This window comes from Mastigoproctus giganteus, chromosome 3 (genome assembly GCF_048544385.1).
Source record: "Mastigoproctus giganteus isolate SK-2022 chromosome 3, ASM4854438v1, whole genome shotgun sequence".
NCBI classification, from domain to species: domain Eukaryota; kingdom Metazoa; phylum Arthropoda; class Arachnida; order Uropygi; family Thelyphonidae; genus Mastigoproctus; species Mastigoproctus giganteus.
This window is the reverse complement of record NC_143577.1, coordinates 140,787,602-140,811,540: the sequence shown is the minus strand read 5'-3', so window position 1 is coordinate 140,811,540 and position 23,939 is coordinate 140,787,602. Positions and strand designations below refer to the sequence as shown.

General features: G+C 36.4%; 1 protein-coding gene across 4 annotated transcripts in view; it reads right to left on the bottom strand.

The window, feature by feature from the left end:
- LOC150088291 (phosphatidylinositol 4-phosphate 5-kinase type-1 alpha-like) overlaps positions 1-23,939 on the bottom strand; it is a 743,292-nt gene that overhangs the window by 378,012 nt on the left and 341,341 nt on the right. For all 4 annotated transcript variants that reach the window (XM_090370677.1, XM_090370676.1, XM_090370679.1 and 1 more), the window contains one exon: positions 15,475-15,555. In XM_090370677.1, coding sequence (XP_090226803.1) covers positions 15,475-15,555 — 81 coding nt within the window. The remainder of the gene's footprint in view (positions 1-15,474; positions 15,556-23,939) is intronic.

The window sequence follows — 23,939 nt, the reverse complement described above, 5'->3', positions numbered from 1 at the left end:
TGACCATCATTTTTGAAACACCCTGTATATGCATAAATGCACAAATATTGTTACATATTTTTATTTTACATATTACACCCCCCCCCCCCATGACTGGAACATATGTACTGCCAATCGGAGCCGGATTTAAACTTGCTATAACACGTATGAGGCTCTTACCGGTTCACTGTGACAATATTAAAAAATAATTTTTAAGGTGGACCGAGGTCCCTTGTAATACGAGGCCCTAAGCTGTAGCTTGTTTAGCTTATGTGTAAATCTGGCCCTGCTACCAATGCTTCTTGAACATTACAGTATACGTAAGAATGAATATATTGATGGGCAGCTTACATTTTATGTATTCAATTCAGTTGAATCTGGTAGTACTGAAGGAAAGACAATAAAAGCTGATGTTTATTTAGAGGTGATATAAAAAGGTATGGGAAGAAAATGACTAACCTGACTGAATTCCAAAGAGGTCAAATTGTTGGCCTAATTTAGCAGGGGAATTAGTGATTTAAAACTGCCGATTTGTTTAATGTCCAGAGCAACTGTGTTGAAAGTGACGTCTGTATTCAACAAGTATGAAAAAACAAAATCGAAGCTGACATTACTACTGCTTCGAGTCTCAGCAATCCAGTTTCTAACCAAACAGTTCAGTGAGAACTTCATAAAGTTAAAATTTATAGCATAGCTGCTATTGACAAGACACTTGTTACTAGTGGTAATGCTAAAAAGATGATGCAGTGACGCAAGGAACAAAAAAAACTGGATAAATCCAAGTATATGATATCAAAATTATTTTTTGCATCCAGTTCCTCTGTGATCACATCATAGTATCTAGTCAGATTGGTCAGACAAGACTTCCCCTTAACAAACCCATGCTGTATCTGAACTATAACTGAAGTCTTGTCTGGATGATCCTTCAGTGTTTCTTTAACTAGTGCCTCCATTGTTTTCCCCGGATCAGAAGTTAAACTGACAGGTCTGTAATTGCTTGTGTCACCTGTCGATCCTCCTTTGTGAATCGGGGTAACATTTACGCATCTCCAGCAAGGAAGCTCTCATAATAACGGGTAAGGGTTTGCTTACTTCCTTTGCTGCCTCCTTTAATATAACTGGACGGATCTCATCCATCCCAGGTATCTTCCTTATATTTATCTTCAACAATTTCTCCTCCACTTTGCTCTGGGTTATTACAGAATCATTTGGCTCACTGCCAGAGTTTGATACACCTCTTGTGTAAATATAGATGCAAAATACTCATTCAGTTTGTTTAGCTACATGAGCAGGATCATCCACAGTTGAACCATCGATATCCAGTGGACCAATTTGATTCATCCCCTTCCTTCTTCAGTTTACATAAATAAAGAACTATTTGCTGTTTTTCTTTGCATCCTTTGCCAGATATTTCTTGTAATCTGCCTTTGTCTACCTAACTTCATTTGTGACTTGATTACAGACCAGCTTATATCTACCACAGCCTTCACTATCACCTGTTAATTTATATGTATCCCATGCATTTTTCTTCTCTGCCAAATGTCTCATTAGCTCATCTGACATTCATTTAGGCCTAATATTTCTTAGTTGGTATGAACAGCCTAGTAGCTTCCAAGATTAATTCTTTAAATGCTTTCAATTTAGAATTTGCTGTTGGTAACATCATCAGTTGGTCCCACTGTATAGAATTTAAAACTGTCTCAGATGACCATAGTCACCTTTACGAAAGCAAAAACCCTTCCCTTTACCCCTGATAGTAGTTACCTCTGAATAAATCCCACATCAGCACAATGTGATCACTGCCACCTAGTGGTTCCTTTATCTGCAGATTCTTAATGCATGAAGAATCACCACTGATAACCAGATCAAGAATATTACTCCCTCTAGTTGCCTCCCAAACATGCTGCTGTATAAAACAATCATCCAATAAATCCACAAAAGCCTTGCTGGTGTACACATTGTGTGTGACCAACCTACAAGTTCCAGTCAGTATCTGGGATATTAAATTCCCCCATTATAAGACAATCTGATTTACTGGCCCACTCTATTTCCCTGTACAGTTGTTTATTATACTCATCAGAGTCATTAGGCCTATAACACACTCCTACTCTCAATTCTGATTTCCCAGTGCTTATATCACACTAAACTGACTTGACACGGCACTGTCCGGCCATGTCGACTGACTGTGTTTCTTAACTAATAGCATAAGCTCTTCTCCCTCCCTCCCTCCCTCCCTGTCCTGTCTATACATTGTGGGCGCGTCCGTAACCAGGTAGGAAGGAGCAGCAGTGCGTAGCACGCACTTCTTGATTAGACTGGGGTTCAAGCCCGTCACCACCAAATACGGAGCATGTGGAAAGGTCAGTGAATGACCTTTCCACATGCGTATCCCGGGGCAATATGGCCATAGCTGCTAATGCTCCTAAAAACCAAATAATAAACTAACCTGTACACATTGTGCTCCCCAAATTCCAATTCTGCATTTCTTATATCTGTGCGACACCATCTCTGTTACTCCAACAATATCTGCCTTTGATGTGTTGACCAACACCTTAAATTCATCAAATTTATTTACCAAACTCCTAGCATTGGTGTACATGCAAGTATACATGCACATGTTCCTATTCTTAGCTAACCTAACACAGCCAATGTATTTACTTGTTCTGCGATGACACACAGCAATCTCTGAAATACCCTGCACCTTGTTTTCCAGGCTGCTGCTCTGCTCATTTCAGTAGAAGCTGTGCAAGAATCACTTTCACCTCTGCCAGCGACTACTGTTAATCTATTAATCCATGGTTCCCCCAAGCTAGCAGTTTTCCGACCCACCTAACTCTGCCTCGATAGTATCAGCAAATATTCTTGCACCCTTTCTATTTAAGTGTATTCCTAGAAGCAGTCTCTCCTGTTAACAAGCACAGACTAGGCTGAAAAAAAATCTACCCCTTGAGCTTTGCACAATCTTTCCAGGGCCAAATTGATCGACATAGCTTTCATCATATACTCCCTTCTATCTTGTCTGGGCAGAATTGCAGACATTTCAAATTCAACCCTAACTCACGGTTTTTTTTTCAACATTAACCTTTACTTGTTAAGTAATTCCCCTGGTCTCCTCCTCCTCTTAATATCATTAATGCTGATGTATACAACAATATCAACTTTTGTGCCCTTAAAAGATATCTGCTCTACAACATCATCAATCCCTAGCAGACATATTTTGGTCCTGTCCCACTTATCCTTTTTGCCCAATATATTCCTCGTTTCCTTGATAATAGTCTCCGACAATAGTTCCTAATGCTTTCTTTATGGATTTTTCTATCACGGAATGAATGTTATCCTCTTCATTTTGTTTACATCCTGTAATTAGGAACTTGTGAGTTCCTAATTACAGGGCTTAATACTCAGTGTGGATACAGCATGCATGTACATGGCAATAGTGATTTTATTCTTTTGTTGTCCACTTCAGTTATCTGAGTTGAAGGTAAACTTAAGGTCAGTACTGTTGAAAGATCTGGCAGTATCTTCTAATTATTTGTAAATGCAAGTGTCTATTTCTGTGGCCCCTGGTTACTTTCACCCTTGTGCCAGAAGAAACACTGCACTTTATCACTTTTAAGTTCTGAAACCGTAAAATTGTAGCTGTTTGATTTCGATTTGTAATAGAATAAGGCAAGACTGCTTGAAGGTCATAACAAGTGATTATGCTTTCTTTTACCCTTTTTTTTTTTTTTTTGTTATTTTCTTGGTTGTCCCAGAGTATAAACAGAAAATTTATTTTATTTAAAATATTCCTTTTCCCTTCCACTTAATGTTTCCCCACTTTCTTCTTCTGTTATTAAATCTTGTTGATTCTTCATTCCGATTCCTTCTTTTTTTTATCTCCTTTTCCATTTGACCGAATGCACCTTTCCTTATCCACCTCTTTTTCTTCAGTTTCTTTCCCAGCCGTTAAATCTTGTTGATCAAACATTCTGGTTCCTTAATCTTCTTCACCTTTTTTTCGCTTTGACTGTATTCAGCTTTCTTCAACAACTCTTTTACTTTGGTTTTTCAGTTGTCAAATCTTGATGATCGTTTGTTCCAGTTCCTTCTCTTAATCATCTCGCTTTGACATTTTTTTTTTTTTTTTTTCCTTTTTTATCTCGCTCAAGTTTTCTTTTTCCCTAGATTGATTCTCACGTTTACAGTCATTTCCCTTCAATGCCACTTTCAGCATAAGTATTCCTCTTGAGGTCATCATAAATCTGAAATAGCAAAATAATAGAAAGGTTTATATTTAACTCAAAATAAACCACTGAGGATTTACTTTATAGGCTGACTTGTTTAAGAAAAGTGGTATGATTCAAAATAAAACTGTTGATAATTTACTTATGGGCTGACTTCATTCAAGAAAAGTGTGACAGAACTTAAAAAAAAAAAAAAAAAAACATTGGCTTACTTTGTTCAAGAAAAGTGGCACAATTAAAAATAAAATTGTTGGGAAATTTACTTGAGGACTGACTTCATTCAAGAAAAGTGACACAACTCATACAAGTAAGGTTAAGAAATATCAATGAGAGGAGTTTTTACTTTCCCTAGAAAGAGAAAAGTGGCACTTCTTGAGTTATGACTATTAAAAATACAAAAACTTACCTTGCCTGAGAAGACAGTCACAATTAAAAAAGTGTCATTTTACCAGCGTAACAAATACAGTCTTGTCTGTTACACCTCTGATGTGTCACTCTTCTACTGTTACCAGTGACGATACCTGCTTAGTAGAAAAGCGACACAGCTGCACTCTACTGGCTCAAAATTGGAGTTATAAATGTGTTGTTTTTCTGGGATGTAGAGATCAAGCTTGTGCATCCTCCTATTATATTAACTTGAATTTGACAATTTTTGGGTTGTGTCACTTTTCCATATGATGTGTGATATATGGGGTAGGATCAATAATGGTTTGGATAGGTCCAAGAATGGTCCAATATTCTTAAGACACGTCAATATTTATTTGAATCTATTCCTTGTAGAATACATTCTGCTTTAAAAGAAAAGGGTGGCCCAAAAAGGATGGTTTAACATTGAAAAATTCAAGGTACTAGTTATGGAAAGAGTGTCCCTAGAGTACCATACTAATTGTGTGGTGCCACAATTGGTATGGTACTGGAGAAGGAAAAGACCTAGGAGCAATTATACAGTATGACATAAAATCCTCTTAGCAGTGCAGATAGCCTTCTATGTATAGCAGAAAAATTCCTGTATATCAGGAATTATTCCAACAGGGGCAATTTGTGATCATACTGTTGTTTGAGGCATAGATTAGGCCACATCTTGAGTGCTATAAAATCTGCTGTTTGTTCAAAGGGGATGTCTTTCTGTATATTTTGTGCCAAGTGTGTGAGGAAATTAAGTAAAACTCAGCCTTTTGGTTAATGTTTATGAGAGCTTGAAGGAATTAAAATAGGGGACTCATCAAGCTCTTAACTGTCCACCTCAACACCAGAGCTTACACTCGTGCATCAAACAACATACCAGCAATCCTAAACGCATAAAACACTGGTCCCACAGATGGTAGCTCTTGTTGGTGAATCTATTCTCAGTAAAACATACTTTACAAAAAAAAATAGGTGGAATAGGATCAGGATACGTCTGAAATTAATGATGTTATAGAGAAGGCATTAGAGAGCACAAAACACGATACTGATGCATTAGAAGGAACAAAACATGATATTGATGCATACATTGGCACTAATGATATTAAGAATAGGAGATCTGAGGGTTTACTTAATAGGTATAAAGAAATGTTGTGAAAAATTAATAAGTTAGGATTAAATTTGAAAGTGTTTGCAATATTGCACAGATACAACAGTTGGGAGTATACAGTGAGAGCCTTGTCAATCAATTTGGCCATTAAGAGACTATGCAAAGGTCATGGGGTAGAATTTTTTTTTCAGCTTTGTCTGTGCTTTTTAACGGGAGAGACTGTTTTTGCATGGGTGGGATACACTTAAATAGGAGGAGTGCAAGAATATTTGCTAATGCTGTTGATGCAGTGTTAGATGGATTGCAAAACTGCTAGCTTAAAGATACACTAATAATTTTGCAGCAGCCATAGACAGATCTGAAATTAATTCTTGTGCTGGTTCCACTGGAACATACTGTTACTACTGGGATATGCTGCAGCCAGGAAAACATGGTGTGGGGAATTCAAGGCCAGCTGATGATCCTCATGGAACAAGCAATCACATGGGATGTGTTGGGTTACTGGGAGAAAAAACAGGTACACGTATACTTGATTGTACACTAATGCTAGAAGCATATTAAATAAATTGAAAAATCTGAAGTATTGGTTAAGTCACGAAATATGTACATAATAAGAATATCAGGATTATGGTGCTACTAATATATAAGGCATGGAGAATACATTTTCAGGAAGGACAGAGGACATGAGGGCAAGAAAGTTATGCTCTTAGTTAAGAAGCATCTGGAATGTAAGGAAGTGCACCCAGGTGAATAGTGTAATGTTGAGTGAGATTGGAAAGAGAAAAATGAGGGTAGAGGTATGTCATAGATGAATGTGATGGGTAATATGAAGAGCTATACAGACAAACAGAGTGGGCCAGTAAATTAGAGTGCCTTATAATAGGGGATTTTAACTTTCCAGCTATCGATTAGAACTTGTTGGCTGGTCACTCACACAATAGCAGAACCTCTGAATTTTTCAGAAGACTGCTTTCTTTAATATGTTAGAGAGGCAACAAAGTACAGAAGCACTCTTGATCAGATTATCAGCAGTGACTCTTTGTGTTAAGAATTTGCAGATTATAAAAGAACTACTAGTTGGCAGTGACTGCAGTTTATTGATGTGGGATTTAAAGATACAACTACTGTGAGGATAAATGGGGTGGGATTTTGCTTTCATAAAGGTGATTACAATAGTCTTAGGGTTTTTAAATTCTTTTCAGCAGGGCAAACTGATAATGTTGCCAACTGCGTATTCGAAGTGGAAAGCAGTTAGGAAATTAATTGTAGAAGCTACTAGGCTTTTTGTGCTAAGAGAGATTGTTCAAAGCTTACACCTAAATGGATGTTAAATGAACTGATGAAACCTGTGACAGAGAAGAAATATACATGGAATGTGTATAAATTATCAAAGGATACAGAAACCTACAACAATTATAAGCTAGCTTTTAATCAGGTTGTGAAGGGGGGTTAGGCAAGATAATTAGTATTAGTATTTAGTAATGGCTGCATGGTGCAAGAAAGCCTATGGCTTATGCTGCACTAACCAAAAAAAAAAAAAAAAAAAACCAAATAAAACAATGATAAAAAAAAAAAATTAAACCTATCATCCTATGCACTTCCCTGACCCGAAGGTACTATCCAGATGACCTTTGAATTTCCCCAAATTGTCAGCCTCTACCACCCATGTAGGCAACTTATTCCAGTAATTTATAACTCGCTGGCTAAAATAAAACTTCCTGCAGTCCAATCTAAACATTTCCTCCCGTAACTTGAATTTATATCCCCTAGTTCTAGCATCATTTATAATCTTGAAAATTTCGTCCTCATTCATTTTACTGATGCCTCTCAGAGCCTTAAACACCTCAATCAAATCTCCTCTAAGGTGTCTAGTTTCCAAACTTTGCAACACACATATTCAAAGTCTTTCTTAATAAGGACACCCTTTTGCCGATCTCACCAGGCGAGTGACCCATCTTTGCACTCTTTCAAGAAGCTCGATGTCTTTCTTTAGGTGTGGTCTCCATACTTGAACAGAGCATTCCAAGTGTGGTAGTTCGAGCCCGTCGCCACCAAATACAGAGGATGCAGAAAGGTAAGGGAATGACCACTGCATATTCCCGGAGCAATAGGCCTTAGTTGCTAATGCTCCTAAACAACAAATAACAACAACCAAGTGTGGTCTAACAAAAGCCTTATATAATGGGATTATCACGTCCCTATCTCTACTTGCAAAAGTTCGATAGATCATCGATAGGACACCATGGGCCTTCCTTGCAACCTGTTTACAATGCTCAGAGAATTTCATGTCTGACTGTATTGTAACCCCCAAGTATTTCCTCCAGTACTGGGTTTAGTTGAACTCCACCAAGTGAATAAGTTATTTTGGGATTACTGTTTCCCAGGTGTAATACCTTAAACTTTGTTGGATTAAAGCATAGCTGCCATTTTTCTGACCATTCCTGAAGTCTATCTAGGTCTCTCTGAAGAAGCTCAGCTTGACAGTGATCATTAACTACTCTGCCAATTTTAACATCATCTGCAAATTTAGACATCACGCCCTCTATCCCTTCATCGATGTCGTTTATGAAAATTAAAAACACCAACAGTGGTCCTAATACTGATCCTTAGGGATCCCCACTTCTTACATCAACCCAATCCGAGGAATAGCCATTTATCACAACCCTCTGCCTCCTGCCCTGAAGCCATCCTGCTATCCATCTAAGGATTTTCCCAGTGATTCCAACCGGTTCCAGCTTATAAAGCAACCGCTCATGTCGGACTGAGTCAAAAGTTTTGCTGAAATCTAAATAAACAATGTCGAAATTATTCCCTAAATCCAGCTCGTGAGTGACCCTTTCAAAATAGTGAACCAGATTTGTTAAACATGATTTTCCCTTTACAAAACCATGCTGAGAATCCTTGAGAATTTCAATTCGATCCAAATGATCCTGAAATTCACCCTTGATCATTGCCTCCATGATTTTCCCTACCACTAAAGTCAGACTGACAGGTCGATAATTTCCCACTTCACTCTTAGAGCCACCCTTATGTATGGGAGATACATTGGCACTTTTCCAATCCAAGGGAATCTCCCCAGAGTCTAGTGATGCTCGCATAATTAGCCTCAATGGTTCAATGCACTCACTTTCCGCCTCCCTTAAGATTATAGGGTATATTCCATCAACTTCAGGAGCCTTAATGGCCTGTAGGCTCGAACGTTTTTTCATTAGATAATCTTGCAAAATTTCAATATCATTAATTACATATTTTTCAACTTCGCTCCCACAATTTCCCATTGCCACAAAAAGTGTTTCATTTGTAAATATCGAGGCAAAATAACTGTTGAGTTCATCTGCAACGGCAGCTGGTGTATTTAATACTATCCACTTTCCCTTACGTAAAGGTCCGATCTGGTTTGTCCTGCTCTTCTTGGCATTTATATACGTGAAGAATTCCTTACCCCCCCCCTCTTTGCTCTGTTTCCTAGTGATTTCTCATAAACTGCCTTTGTCTCTGTGGCTCTATTACAGATCATCTTGTAGCTGTTATAGGCTTCAGTACTTTTTATTGCTCTGTAACCTTTCCATGCCACCTTTTTCTGCTCAAGTAATGTGACAACTTCACTATTCATCCAACTTGGAACCCTCCTCGTGGAATATTTTTTTAATGGTAAATATGCATTCAAGGCATCTGTGATTAATGTTTTAAAAGCATACCACAGTTCAATTGTACTCATTTTCTGTGCAATATCTACCTAGTTAATAGAGGCCATGTAGTACTTTAAGGCATCATAATTTCCTTTTCTGAAATTAAAACCCATTCCTTTGCCTTTTACTACTGCTACCTCTCTCATCATCAGCCACCGTAGAACACCATGATCACTTCCTGCTACTGGTTCCTCTACTGTCAGCCCTGTTATGTCATCTGATTCATGGGTGATGATGAGGTCTAGGATATTGTTTTCTCTAGTACTTTCCCTGACATGTTGATACAAATAACAGTCATCTAGTTGATTTAAAAGTTTTGTTCCCCATGTCGAGTTTCCTTCCCATTTACTCCAATCAATTAGAGGCAAATTGAAATCACCCATAATAAGACATTGACACTTACTTGCCCATTCCATTTGCATGTAGAGGCTTTCGTCATTATCTTCACAATCACATGGTCTATAGATTACTCCTACTCGCATTATACCTTTGTTTCCAACTATCTCACACCATACAGAGTCTATACTAGCATGTGAAACGTCTGAATCCGGGAGAGCTATTGTCGCACTCAGGCTGCTTCTGATAAGAAGCATTACCCCACCACCCCTTCTATCTACCATATCCTTCCTAAATACATTATACAAGCCGTACTGAAACTCATCATCCCCAATTTCTGGGTGGCACCACATCTCCGTAAGCCCTATTATGTCCGCATTACTTGTTTTAACCAGCAGTTAGAATTCGCTCAATTTATTGACGACACTTCTAACATTACTATATAAACAATTAAGACTTACTGTTCTTGTATATTTAACAACCCTAACAACAACCCTTGAAGTTTTTTAGGCTCTCTTCCCTGGAATGTTTCAAGTGAGCTATGCACTCACTTGAAACATTTCTGCCCCCAGAACATATAGATAATATGTCCAGTTGGGGTAACAGATAAGAACTCTTGAGGTATGTGCAAGAGTTACTTTGACCAATATTATCAGATAAACGCGTGTCAATATTACCCACATCTCCCCTAACTAGCAGTTTCCCTGAACCTTTAAGGTATCCTCAATAATACTGGCAAAAACTTTTGCACCACCCTTGTTTAAGTGTATCCCGTCTCTACAAAACAAATTCCTTCTTCCTACAAGTGTGGGCCATGCTGATAGAAATTTTCCCCCTAAGGCCTTGTAGAGTCCTTCAAGTCTTGAGTTAATTCACAAGGCTTTTAACATATAATCCCTCCTATCGTGTCTGGGCAGAATTGCAGACACATAGACACTGTGGCCTAGTTTGCGGCATTTCCTCAACATGGTCCTGAATTTTTCCAACAAATCGTCAGATCGTGTACGTTTAATGCCATTAGTCCCCACATGAATAATAATATTCTCTTTATCCCCCATAAAATCTGACAATCTGTTGGTAACATCATTAATAGTTGTTCCCGGCAGACATACTCTGGTTCTACTCCACCTATCCTTATTACAAAAAATATTCTCGTTTCCCTGACAATGGAGTCTCTTAATAAAACACAATGTCCCTTTTTAACCAGAGTAGTTTGCACTTGGTTTTTCTGTTTTGAGTCCTGAATCGGGTATCATCACTTGGTAGATTGCTGGAGCCTTGAGTCCCTGACGAGCTCCCAGATGCATTATTCTCGAGGGCAAGCACTCATTTTTTCAGGGACTCAAATTGTTCCATCAGTGCACCAAATTGTAATTTAAGATCGGTGCACTCCTTACATCAATCACAAAGAAAAGAATCCCCAGGTGAGCTATGATTAGTCACCAGGTCGACCTTGGAAAACATTCCACAGGTTCCACAATGGATTAAATCATGACTCACCCATAAATCGCCATCGGCTATTTCCGTGTGAGTCACGATACCCTGTGATGATAAGGCAGATTGTGAGAAGTCTCTGGCGGGGAATACGGAGAAAGGTACCAATGACTTGTTTATTTATGTTAACACCAAAAAGAAAGGGACGAATCAATTACATTTTCCACCATTAACATATGGTAGAAAATGTAATTGATACATATGTTAGAAAATGTAATTGATACATATGGTAGAAAATGTAATTGATACATATGGTATAACTGTTAATGATGATGTTTTATGGATGGGATTGCCAGACATTTATCAATTTCTGGCACAGAGCTGAGTGATTTTGTGATGGCTGAGAGATGAGTGTAAAAGAGGTTGTCGAGACTAAATGAAAAAAAAAAAAGGTACCTGGATTTGATGGGACTTGTCAGGTTTTATTGAAGGAGGTGGGATAAGAGATAAAGCCTTTACCTCTTTACCATATTATGAGAACATCCATAATTCAGAGGAGTTTTCTGTGGATTAGAGATGTGGAAATGGCTTCCTATTCATAAAGGGGATCAAATAGAGAAGTAACTAACTATAGGCCTGTAAGCTTGACTTTTGTTACAGGGAGGGTGGTGGAGTCATTGATTGGGGAGGTAATGCAGGATCATCTTAATAGGAATATAGTTAAGTGGCAATCACAGCATGGATACATTAAGGAATATCTTGTCTGACCAATCTGATTGGCTACTATGCAATAGTAACAAAGGGCTGGAGGCGAAAAGTAATTTTTACATATCTTTAGATTTCAGCAAAGCTTTTGATACTATTCCTCACGAAAAACTGCTATAAAAATTGAGGCATGTGGCATTAAGGGCAAATTATTGTTGTGTATAGAGGGATGGTTGAGTGGCAGAAGGCAGAGAGTAGTTATTAATGGACACTACTCTTCATGGATTAACACTAGCAGAATCTGTAAGGGTTCAGTATTGGGCCCTTTATTAATAAATTAATAAATATTTTCAATATTTATTAACAATATTGATGAAGTCATATCAAGTTTAATGTCAAAGCTTGGTTGGCAAGGTGGTTAATGATAGAAATCAGGGTATGAATGATGCTGCAGCAAAGTCATAGAAAAATTTTCCAAATGTGCTGAGAAGTGCTATTGAGGTTTAACATTGAAAAATGCAAAGTACTGCACATGGGAAGCATTTAATGCTCAAATAATAAGGTACAACCCAACATACTAGTTGGGTTGTACCTTATTTGAGCTAGCGAAGAAAGAAAAGGACAGCTCACAAGGCTCTGTCAATTTTGCTAGCAGGAATAGAGGTAATTACACAATTGTTTAAGGCAATCATTATGCCACATCTCAAGTACTGCATACAGGTCTGAAAGCCTCATTTTAGGAAGAACGTAGATCTGCTGGTTTGGATGCAGAGAAGAGGAACAAGATTATTGAAGGACACAATTTTCCTCTTACCATGAGAGACTACAGCTCTGCAAACTGCAGCATTTGGAAACTATGCACCTGAAAGGAGACTTAATTGACATGTTTAGATCTTAAATGGATTGAGTAAATTAAATCTGGATGGTATCTTAGCATTAACCCCAGGGGGCTCACATCTGGTGAGTATGGGCTTGGCAAACCGGGCTGGATATCATCATTTTTCTCTTTCTTGCTTTCTTGGTGATTCCCTTCTACTCTCTCTCTCTCTCTCTCTCTCTCTCTCTCTCTCTCTCTCTCTCTCTCTCTCTCTCTCTCTCTCTCTCTCTCAGGGTAATGCGGAATATTTTTTTTTTTTTTTTTTTTTGGCTGGTGCAGCATAAGCCTCAGGCTTCCTTGCACCATCCTGAAAAAGGCCTCTGAGGTTGGGCAAATTCATATTTTACAATACATCAGCTCATACACCAACCATAAGAATAAGTATTTTACTGTAACTAAAATACATAGGAGTAAATGCATATTTTAGTTACAGTAAAATACTTATTCTTATGGTTGGTGTATGAGCTGATTTATTGTTAAAATATTCCTTGCATCATATGGCTAATAATAATAATAATAATAATAATAATAAAATAATTATAATTATTTAATATATCAAAAATAAAGTTTATATTTAAATATTCACCGTCAATTCTCAGTAACAAAACTTTTTTATATCATTATTCACTTTTATTCTATTTTTTTTCCTTATTATTCTTATTTCTTTATTTTTTTTTTTTGTGAAAAGAACCAAAAAATAAGAGGAAATAAAAGTGCTCAATATGTACAGATGGATCATAACAACTCACTTGCCCATCATAGAATGTTAATAAAATACTATTCAATTTATTTGAATAATAAAGTTTGAATAATAACAGCTGTCAGTCATGATTACTAGAAAGTAATGAGAGGTACATCACAGAAAAATCTATCAAAAACTGTCCGACCATATCATAGCAAGGGTTTCACTGTGATCAGCAAACATTTATAATGTTGCTTCAATAAGTTACAAAAGAGTTTCTTTTGTCATATTTAATTTTCTTTGTCATATTTAATAATATGGCCACATTTAATATCATTAAATGCATAAATCCAAGTGCTAATATGGCAATTTGGGGGAGGGAAAAAAGAATGAAGAGTACCTAGTCTTGGAAGGAGGAGTAACAGCATATGAAAAATGATTATGCAGAAACAATAAGCATAAATAACATGCTTATATGTATTTGGAAACATCCAACATAATTATTCTCACTGCTTAGAAAAAGCAATGCTCAGGAAAGTTTCCCAGGAAGGCGGGGAGGGGGAGGGGAAGAGAGAGACAGAGAGAGGAATGCTATAAATGTGCCAGTCTCAACACTGCTTTGATGGATTATGGCATACTTTCTATAGCAGTAGTTTATCATCTACACATTTTACAACTGGAGAGTCATATGTATTAGGTTAAAAAAAAAAACCAGTGAAGGTTAAGTTCTAGTGGTATCAGATGTATGACATTACACTCTCATGCCTGAGAAGTCGTCAGGAGCAAGAATGCAGCAGTACATGCTCTTGGATGAACCGTGGTTCAAGTCCACATGACTGCTAAACAAGACTAATGATTGTATTAGTGATTTATTGTAAATTCTTCTGACCTTGCAGTTTTGCTGGAATATAAGCAAGAACATTATACTCTATCACATATTATAGCCACGTACTAAAGTATGCATTGACAGCTCAAATGTTTATACAATAACAACAATTTTCTTGAAAAACTTTCTTTTTTTTTTCTTTTCTTTTCTAAAAATGGAGATCCAATAAATTGGGATACATAGATAATTTGCAAATTGAATCTGAAGTTGAAGATTTCTCCTAAGGCCAGACAAGAAAATAAAATGCTACATTTTTATTAACGTCAGTAATTTTACTAACAGTTTTTAACTTCTCCATTTTTATTCAGAAGTTAAAAACATATATGACTGCACTCTAAAAAGTATTTTGTATATACTTTTTTATCATGTTTTAATAAATATAATACCAATATATTTATTAAAACATGACTTGGACTGTTGGGCTGTATAAAAAGTTAGATTCTGTCTTTGTGGAAATGAACCTTCTTTCTATTTCCAGATATTTTACAGAACAAGAAATATAACCCCAGGGGCTCCATCTGGTGAGTATGGGCTTGGCACACCCAGGGTCCCGAGCTAGATATCATAATTCTTCTCTTCCTTGGTGATTCCCTTCTCTCTCTCTCAGGGTGGTAACTCAGAAATTTTTTTTTTTTTGCCTGATGCAGAAAAAGTCTCAGACTTCCTTGCAAATATGGCTAATGTTCTGTAAATATAACAATACCAATATTGTTTTACTCTTAGTAGAAATGAAAAATAATAGGGCACCTTCATTTAACACCATCTCTTACCAAGGAAAGAAATCACCTAGCCCATTTTGAACAAATAAAGATTATTTCCAAGTCTGGCGCTCTCTACCAGTAAATGTAATCTGCACAAATTACTGTATATGTGCTAAACAAAAGCTAAATACATGTGGTTACAATCTTTCATGGCTAGTGAAAAACTAAAAATAATTCAAGAGGCAGAAAAAAAATCAAAACTTGTGCCACTGGCAAGAAATAAATTCACATTATTATTTTTTTTCTTTTTTCATATCTTAAAAAAAGGGATAATAGCTTATTCAAGGGCAAAGGGTATTCAAAAAAATAAGATATATTTTATTTAATCACCTGAATCAGCAAATATACATTAATTACATGAGAAATTATGGGGCAGAAGTATTTACCAATGTTTCCTTCACTGCATGATCAAGATTATGAATTCCCAACAATAAACTGTAATCCATGATTTTAAAACTTTCTAAAACCTATAAAAAATGAAATAATCTAATCACATTTCATCTTTAATGCACATATCATTTTTATTAAATTAATTTCACTACAGATTGAAATCATGAAAATATATATACAGCAGACTCTCGATTTACCAGGATCGAATTAACCAGGACACTTCAAGACTTCAAATTTAAAAAAAAAAAAAAAAAATCAACCAGAAATCATAAAATTCAAGTAATAACTAGAATAGGTATAAACAGATATTTTGTAAGTTTTAAATAAGGGATAAGAAGAGGCATTATAAGTCATCATTGGGAGATTAGTGCGCCTATTATCTTGCATCCCCCGCTGTCTTCATACTCACTGCTCCAAAAAAAAAAAACAAATATTTAGTTTGTTTTAGGGTGTTGCATTGATTATTTTGTTTCGTCGCACAGCAAAAGGACAAATTTTGTTTCGTTATTTATGTCAGGAATGTCGGAATTTTTTTTTATAGTAACTTTTTTTTTTTTTTTTTGCTTAGAAATCACAAAAATGATGGGCAAATGCAAGAGTTGTGAAACTTGAAATTATTCAAAAGTTTGAAAACGGTGCATCTGTTAAATCTCTAATGAACCATTATAACGTTGGTGACCAAACCATATGCGGCACTGTAAAAAATGAAGGGAAGCTATTAGATTTAATATCGACATCATAAAAAATAAAGGGAAGCATCGTATTGGACCCATGAGCGGTAAGTTTTTTATCTATTGCCATACTTTTTACGTAGGTTGCTGAACATTTTTCGATACAGTACCCGACTTATGTAGCTTCAGACTTAAGTTACATTATTTATATGACTAAAGATTTCAGTGACGGGGACACACATTTCACCATAATAACATAAAAACCCAGAATTCCAGCTCTCGGTATTATCGCAAATGCAATAAGATCGAGTTTATAATAGATTGCATTAACAGAAAAGGCCAAGAAACCAGAAACTGCAAATTGTTTTTTTATTATTTTATGGTAGTGACCTCCAGAAATGTGCTTTAGTAAAATGCGAGCTCACGTGAGGTTATAAGTGAGTTTTCGCCCTGTGAAGTTCTTTTCAGAAAATTTAATTTTGACTTTTATTATGGTGCCAACTAAGAAAATAAGTGACAGTGGTACTAGTAAATCTACCAAGAAAAGGAAAGCGATAGAGTTGGATCAGAAAATTAAAATAATAAGGATGTATGAAAATGGCCAAACATCAACAAATATCGCGCGGAATTCAGATTTGTCAGTAGCAACGGTGAACACAATAAAGAAGAAAGACAGAATACGAGAAGCGGTGAAGGGATCGGCACCAATGAAGTCAACTATAATAACCAGGGCTACGGAGTACATATCAGTTTTTACAGTACAATAACATGTGTGTTTTCTTCCTTATGTGCCACTCTGGCCACTCACCTCTGTCCCCAGATAAATTTTTTAATTGAACTAATTAAAAATATATAACTATTTTTCTTCATTCTTCTGAGGATATTATGTGGTTTTTGTAATTTTGGCATATCAGGGATATAGTAGCAATATTTTGTTAGTCATTCCAGAGTTACGTATAACTCGGCTTACGTAAGATATGGAATGTATCTTAAGTATGTCGGAGGCTTACTGTATTTTTGGATTAACCGGGAATTCTTTTTTACCATCTATCCCAGAAAATCGAGAGTCTATTGTATATTAATTTTTATCTAATTTTGATGAAAAATTATTAACCTAATCTTTCTTTTAGTTTTCAGAGATATGTAAAACTAACAATCTGTTATTATACATAACATAACATAATTTGGGAATAGTACATCATTATTAAATATACTTAGTTATTTCTTAGTTTAATGTTATATTTTTAATTTAAATTAAATTATGCCCTCATACTGGAATATCAAAACAAAGAGCTAAAAATAGTCAGCATGCATTTAACCAGTAGAGAACTGCCAAACACAATTCTCCTATGAATCGGTGCTTCATCATATGAACTGTTTGCATCATGTTTTTGAAGCCATCTAAAGTAGAATATGATACAGCCACACAAAGGCCTTTGTGTGTTTTCAATGCAAACAGCATGAAAAGATTAAGCAAAAATTAGTGTTCTAGTGGGCAAATATCAGAGTCTGAAGAATAGGGATTGACTGGAAGGAATTAAACATGGGAGCCATCATAACACTGGAGCCTATGCTCAGCATCACACACTACAGTGGGATTCCCAAAAAAGATAGAAAATGTTGGTCCCACAGAAAACCACTATTGTTGGTTATTCTATTAACAGAAGAGACTATATGTACAGAGTTAGGATACAAATAGAAGGTATCGGTGGGTTTGGGCACAAGAGCAACTGGGACCAAAATGTGCCTATTCCTATGTTATATTTTTATAAATGAAATCAGTCAAATTTGTCAGAGTAAATCCATATTTGCTTAAGAAAGGTAAATAGTTCATTTAAATTCGCATTGTTCCAATAATATGGGTGAGTGATAGAGGCTCTTTCAGTTGTGACAGTTAAAGGAAAGTATTTTTTCTGAAATGGAAATAATGCTTAGAATCTAATATACACTTGACAGTAAGTTGTAATGTACAATGCGTGCATCAAGGTGAGTCATCCTCCTTGAGTAGATATATATGGGTTGGATGTGTATGCCCTCTGTGTAATCTTACTAGAACAACTTCTTCCTGTCTGTTTTTCCTGAAGCTAGATTTCCAGTGCTGGTTCCTCTTTGATTTCGAGCAATTTGTTGTTTGTTTGTGACCTCCAGATTTCCGACCACTGAAATGTATAGATTTTTTTAATGCGCTTCAAATAATCTATATAGGTACTTGATAATGTGATGGTATTGTACTGTTTGGATGTTTGGCTGCCTGGTCTGCTCTCTTATTACCTGTGATACCAGAATGCCCTGGGATCCAGAAAAATATCACTGGATGATTCTTACTTCGTAGGTAGTTTAAGCAGGAAAAAATTTGTTTTTTTGTTAGGATGCAATATTGAAAATTTATTGTCTAATGCAGACACTGCACTCATGGAATCTGTGTATATTATACTGCTAGTATTGTAGAAAGTGTTTATATTTTCCAGGGCTAATTTTATTGCATACAATTCTGCAATGTAACTGCTACATTCAACTGGTAGTGATATAGAAAGTGTAAAAGAGGAAAAGAAAGCTGCCACGCCAACGGCAGAGTCTGTTTTCACACCATCTGTGTGAAATATTATACAACATTGAGCATTGTTGAGGGCATGGCCTTTATGTAGTTGTTTAATACTTTCATCTGCCAGGGATTTCTTTCCCCATTGCTGATAATAGGTATCACAGTGAGGGAGATTTACAGACCAGGGTGGATCGGATACATCATTCTCTTGAAGCATATTGTTGAAATTTATGTCCCAGGCTTGTATCAATTCTTTCAATCGAATACCAGTGGGTCTATTTTCATTAGCATTGCTGTTGTAGAACATGGTCCATTCAGGATTGAGAAGCAATGGTCAAACAGGATGGGCTGGAAAGCTTTGAATTTTGGCTGCATAATTAAGGAGCAGCATTTTCCTTCTAACGTGAAGTGGAGGTTCATATGCCCTACATACAGACTCTGGATAGGGGATATTCTAAAGGCTACTAAACACGGTACAAAGGCACTGTGTTGGATGGTATTCAATCTGGTTAGTCAATAGCTCCATAATCTAAGTGAGACCTAATAAGAGCACGATACAAATGTAAAAGAGTATATCTATCAAATATCTATCTATCTAGAGTATATCTAGAAACAAAGTTAAGTTTGGTGTCCAACATTAAACCTAGGAAACAAAGATTACTGGTGAGAGGTATCAGGTGGTTCTTTAGCCAAAGTTCTGGTTCTGGATGCAGCTTGCATTTTTTGCAGAAGTGAATTGCAATTGTTTTTTGTTCTGAGATAGGATATCCATTCTGCAGTGTCCATAATTCTAGCTTATTTATGGAGAGTTGTAGCTGTCTTTCAATAGTATGAATATCTTTTGAACTGCAAGATATAGTTAGGCCATCGGCGTACATACAGGTGACCCCCGCTTAACGCTGATCATTCGTTCCGGAAAAACAGAGCGCTAAGTGAATCCACGCTAAGCGAGCGCCGCTTTCCCATAAGGTAACATATGTATTTGTGAGCTGCGGTCGGTGCCATAGGATATTTCCTAATCAATAATAAACGGTAATGAAAAGATGCAAAAATGTCGATCAAAATATTTAATATTCAAATATTTGCACATATAAAATATTCTGCATTACGTACGTATAATTATGTGGTAACTACTTGCGTCTCAAAAGTAAACAAAATTCCAATTAAAATAATGAATTTAATTGATTTAATTTAATGGATGAATTTAATCATGAAAAATGTGTGGATTTTGAGTTGAACTTTGGCCCTCTTCCAAATAAACTAAAAGGGGTATTAATTTTAAATGGCCCGCAGCGTTACCACCCAACAATAAAGTCAACCGATCCTTCGCCGCTTTGAAACTTGGCATGTTTTTTGTTCTTTCAATATGAAACTTCTTTTAGGCATTCGTTTCCACAAAAGTCCTGCTTCATCTATGTTAAAAACTTGTTGAGAAGTATAACACATAATACCCCTCTTCAATAATTTTAACAAGTTCTTTTTTGAAAGTTTCGGCTCCTTAATCTGCACTAGCGACTTCTCCCGGGATTTTAAATCTATTCTACCAGTTTTAAATGGTTCCACATTTTTTTTTTTAGGCGAGTTTTCTTCAGATCATCGTATTGGCTAATCTCTTTCTCTCTCTCTCTTTTTTTAATATTTAACTTAACTGAATTCTGCATTGGAATATTATCTTCAAAAAAGTCTTTCCATTTCAATCCTAATAGCCGGTCTAGTCCTAGTTGCTTGCAGTGGAACAGCTATCTTTCCCGCTGCCAAAATTAATTCTTTATTTTTTCATAATTGTTCTTACAGTTAAATTTGCGAGTCCTAAATTATGGCACACATCCGCTTGTCGTTGACCGGAATCGATTCGCTTCAAAACGTCTAATTTAATTGTCAAATTCAGTCTTTTTCTTACATTTATAGTCTTCGTACTGCGCCCAGACGTTGTTGCATTTTCATTCCTGTCGGTCATTATTAGCTCTTCGAAAATATAACTGCGTTGGTTGAATTAATTATGACACAATGTTCAAGTAAACTGTCCGTTACGCACGATGTCTAATACTGTACTGAGTGATGACTAGACTTCGGATAAATGCATATAACGCAAATATTACAAGCAATATATTTGATCATTTTTTAAAATGTTGATCTCGGAACTACGTAACAAGTGACTGTACTTAAATTAGCGTGAGAGAAAATTTCACAGAGCATGGGAAAATTGCTCAAGTCAGCGTGGGAAACATTTTAATGCTGTTTTGCTATTCATTTTCAAGCTATCGACTCCATCAAATGAAACGATTTCGTTAAACATGTCAAAAATGTAATCTGTAAAAGAGCGTTATAGTGATCTGTGACAGCGTTATAGTCAGATACGGGTTATAATATAAGAACAGCGTTATAGCGAATCAGCGTAAAGCGAACCGCGTTATAACGGGGGCCTGCTGTATATAGTTCTACAGTATTGGGAATGTTGTGGATTATAGTGTTCAGCCTAAGTGAAAAAGAGTAGTGCTAAGTATTGACCCTTGCGGGACACCTTCTTGGGTATAGATACGAGAAAGTACTGTTTGATAATGGACCTGAAAAGTTCTGTTTTGGAGAAAGTTTTGAATAAATTTCGGCAAATATCCTCACAATCCAAGGGAATAAAATTCTTGCAATATGCTATACTTCCAGGTTGTGTCAAAAGCCTTTTCAATATCCAAACTTACCATTACAAGATGTTCATTTTTCAAATAGGCATTTCGGATATTAGTCTCTGCTTTCACCATGAGATCCAAAGTGGTTCTATTTTGTCGGAAACCAAACTGATTGTTGTTTAGCAGCTTTTGAGTTTCAAGTACCCAGGTGAGTAATCTGTATATCATTCTTTCTAGAGTTTTACCTAGACAACTGGTGAGGGAGACTGGTCGGTAATTTTGAGGGAGTGACTGATCCTTTCCTGGTTTGGGAAAGGCTAAAATAACGGAGTGATGCCAGGTAGAGGGATATGTACCTTCAAGAAAGATCTGATTAAAGAATGTTATTAGCAAATTCAAAGCTATATTGTTTAGATGTTTTAGCATTACATAAAAGATTCCATCAGCTCCAGCAGCACTATTAGGTGATCTGTTTAATGCTGTTTGGAGTTCAAAAAGACGAAAAGGTTGATTGTAAGCTAGAAACTGGGTAGTTTGGAAATTTATCTTATGTCTATAAATGGTGGGAACACTTTCAATAATTTACTGCACATGGAGTAAGAGAGATACCATTTACTTATTTATACCATGTGAAAGAAAAAACATGAGTCTCCCAGTTGTTACTGCAGAGGTGTGTAGTTCCATCATTCACCGCCAGTTGGTGTTACCTGTCATGCCTCTACCAGATTAATAGCTGTGTTGAAAGATGGTTTCAACAAAGTTGAAAGAATGATTTCTTCTTGTGGGGCTACATAAAAGGATCATGTTTATGGACCACCTTTGCCACGTGATGTCCAAGAACTAAAGCAGAGAATTGAAAAAGCTACCACTACGGTCACACAGGATATGCTGGACAGGGTATGGTGAGAGTTCTATTACCGTGTGGACATTTGCCATGTCACATGTGGTTCCCACATTGCATCGTTGTGAAGTGGTGCCATGTAAAAAAAACTTTGACATTTTCTCTTTCACAAGGTATATGACACATATCTGTCCTAGTCTTTGTGCAATAAATTACTGAAAGTGTTCCCACCATTTATAAACACCCTGTATTTTTCTGCTATGGCTGTGATTTGTAGAAAGGAAGCATCATAAGCCGTAGTGGCGGCCATTTCAGAGAAATGTCTCTGCAAGCACGTTAGCTATTTCTTGTGGTGAAGATATTTCTTGTCGGTTAAAATTGGAGCAGAAACCAGTAAATATTTGTCATTTAGTTGTCGAATTTTTTTTCAAATAATTTTATTGCTAGTGTCCTTTGTGAGAGAGGAGGCGAACCGTATCCATGATTTTTTTTTTTTGGCTTTTGTTCTGATTTGTTGTTCTTTTGCCTTAGGCCTTTTAAATTGAATTAGGTTGCTGATGGTTGGAAACTTACAGAACAGATTCCAGGCTTAATTTTTTACATTTTTTGCTATGGTACAAGCATCATTCCTCCAGCGTTTAAGGTTTTTGTGTTTGAAAGCAATCATCAATGAGCCCTAGTCATATCAATTGACTATCAAAGGAGATGGACAGAATACTTTTCCCAATCTGCTTTGAAGGATTTCCATAATACCCGATGATCAGGGCAAGGTGTCTGCATGGTTCGAATTCTGCATATAATTGGAAAATGACCACTGTTGTGCAGATCATTTAAAACTGTCCAATCTATAATAGGAAATAACTGAGGGGAACATACAGATAAGTCAGTTGCTGACATAGATGCCATGGAGAGTTGAGTGTAGGTGTTATGACCAGTGTTCAGCAATGTTAGGTTCAGTTGGTCTAGGATCTTTTCTATCAAGTGTCCTCTATTATCCATGCACATCATCCCCATAGCGGATGATGTGCATTGAAGTCACCAATAAGACAAAAAGGAGATGGTATTTGTTTTATAAGATCTTCTAATTCTATCAATGTGTAGATATTGTTGGGCGGAAGGTATAATGATACGAGGGTTATTGTTTGCCCCATTGCTAAACGTACTGCTACAGCTTTTAAGTGAATCTGAAGTGGAATGTTTCAAGTTGATATTTTGCAATCCACTAGAATTGCAATGCCTCCGTGTGCATAGCTTGAAGAATTTCTATCTTTTCTGTAGGCTGTATAATGTTTAATCGAATAAGTTACCTGTGGATTTAAGTAAGTCTCTTGCAAGCAAATGGCTACAAGGTTATATCGTAAGATCAAATCATAGATATCATCAGTATTACATAAAGCTCTGCAATTCCATTGTATAATGTGCTTCATTACTTGGTTTTAGAGTCAGTCTGTTTCTTGTGAGAAGGAGCAATTTGCTTTTGACGATCATATTTGATCTTATCCTTTCTTGGAAAAATAGTGCATCCATAATCTGTACTCTCTTCTATATCATTTGTTCCAGTAAGTGAACATCAGATCTCCATGTTGCCTTCTGCATGAAAATCAAGGACTGTTTCTTCTTGTACATATAAGTCTTTGTACAAGGTATTGTACATATCTCTATCTTTGTTGTCCATGCTGCTTGAATTTGGTTGTGGCAATTCAGTGGCACATTGCCTTTGTGGTTTCCTTCGTACTTTATCAATTGATGTAATTTTAGATGGAACTGAGAGTGGGGTATTGTT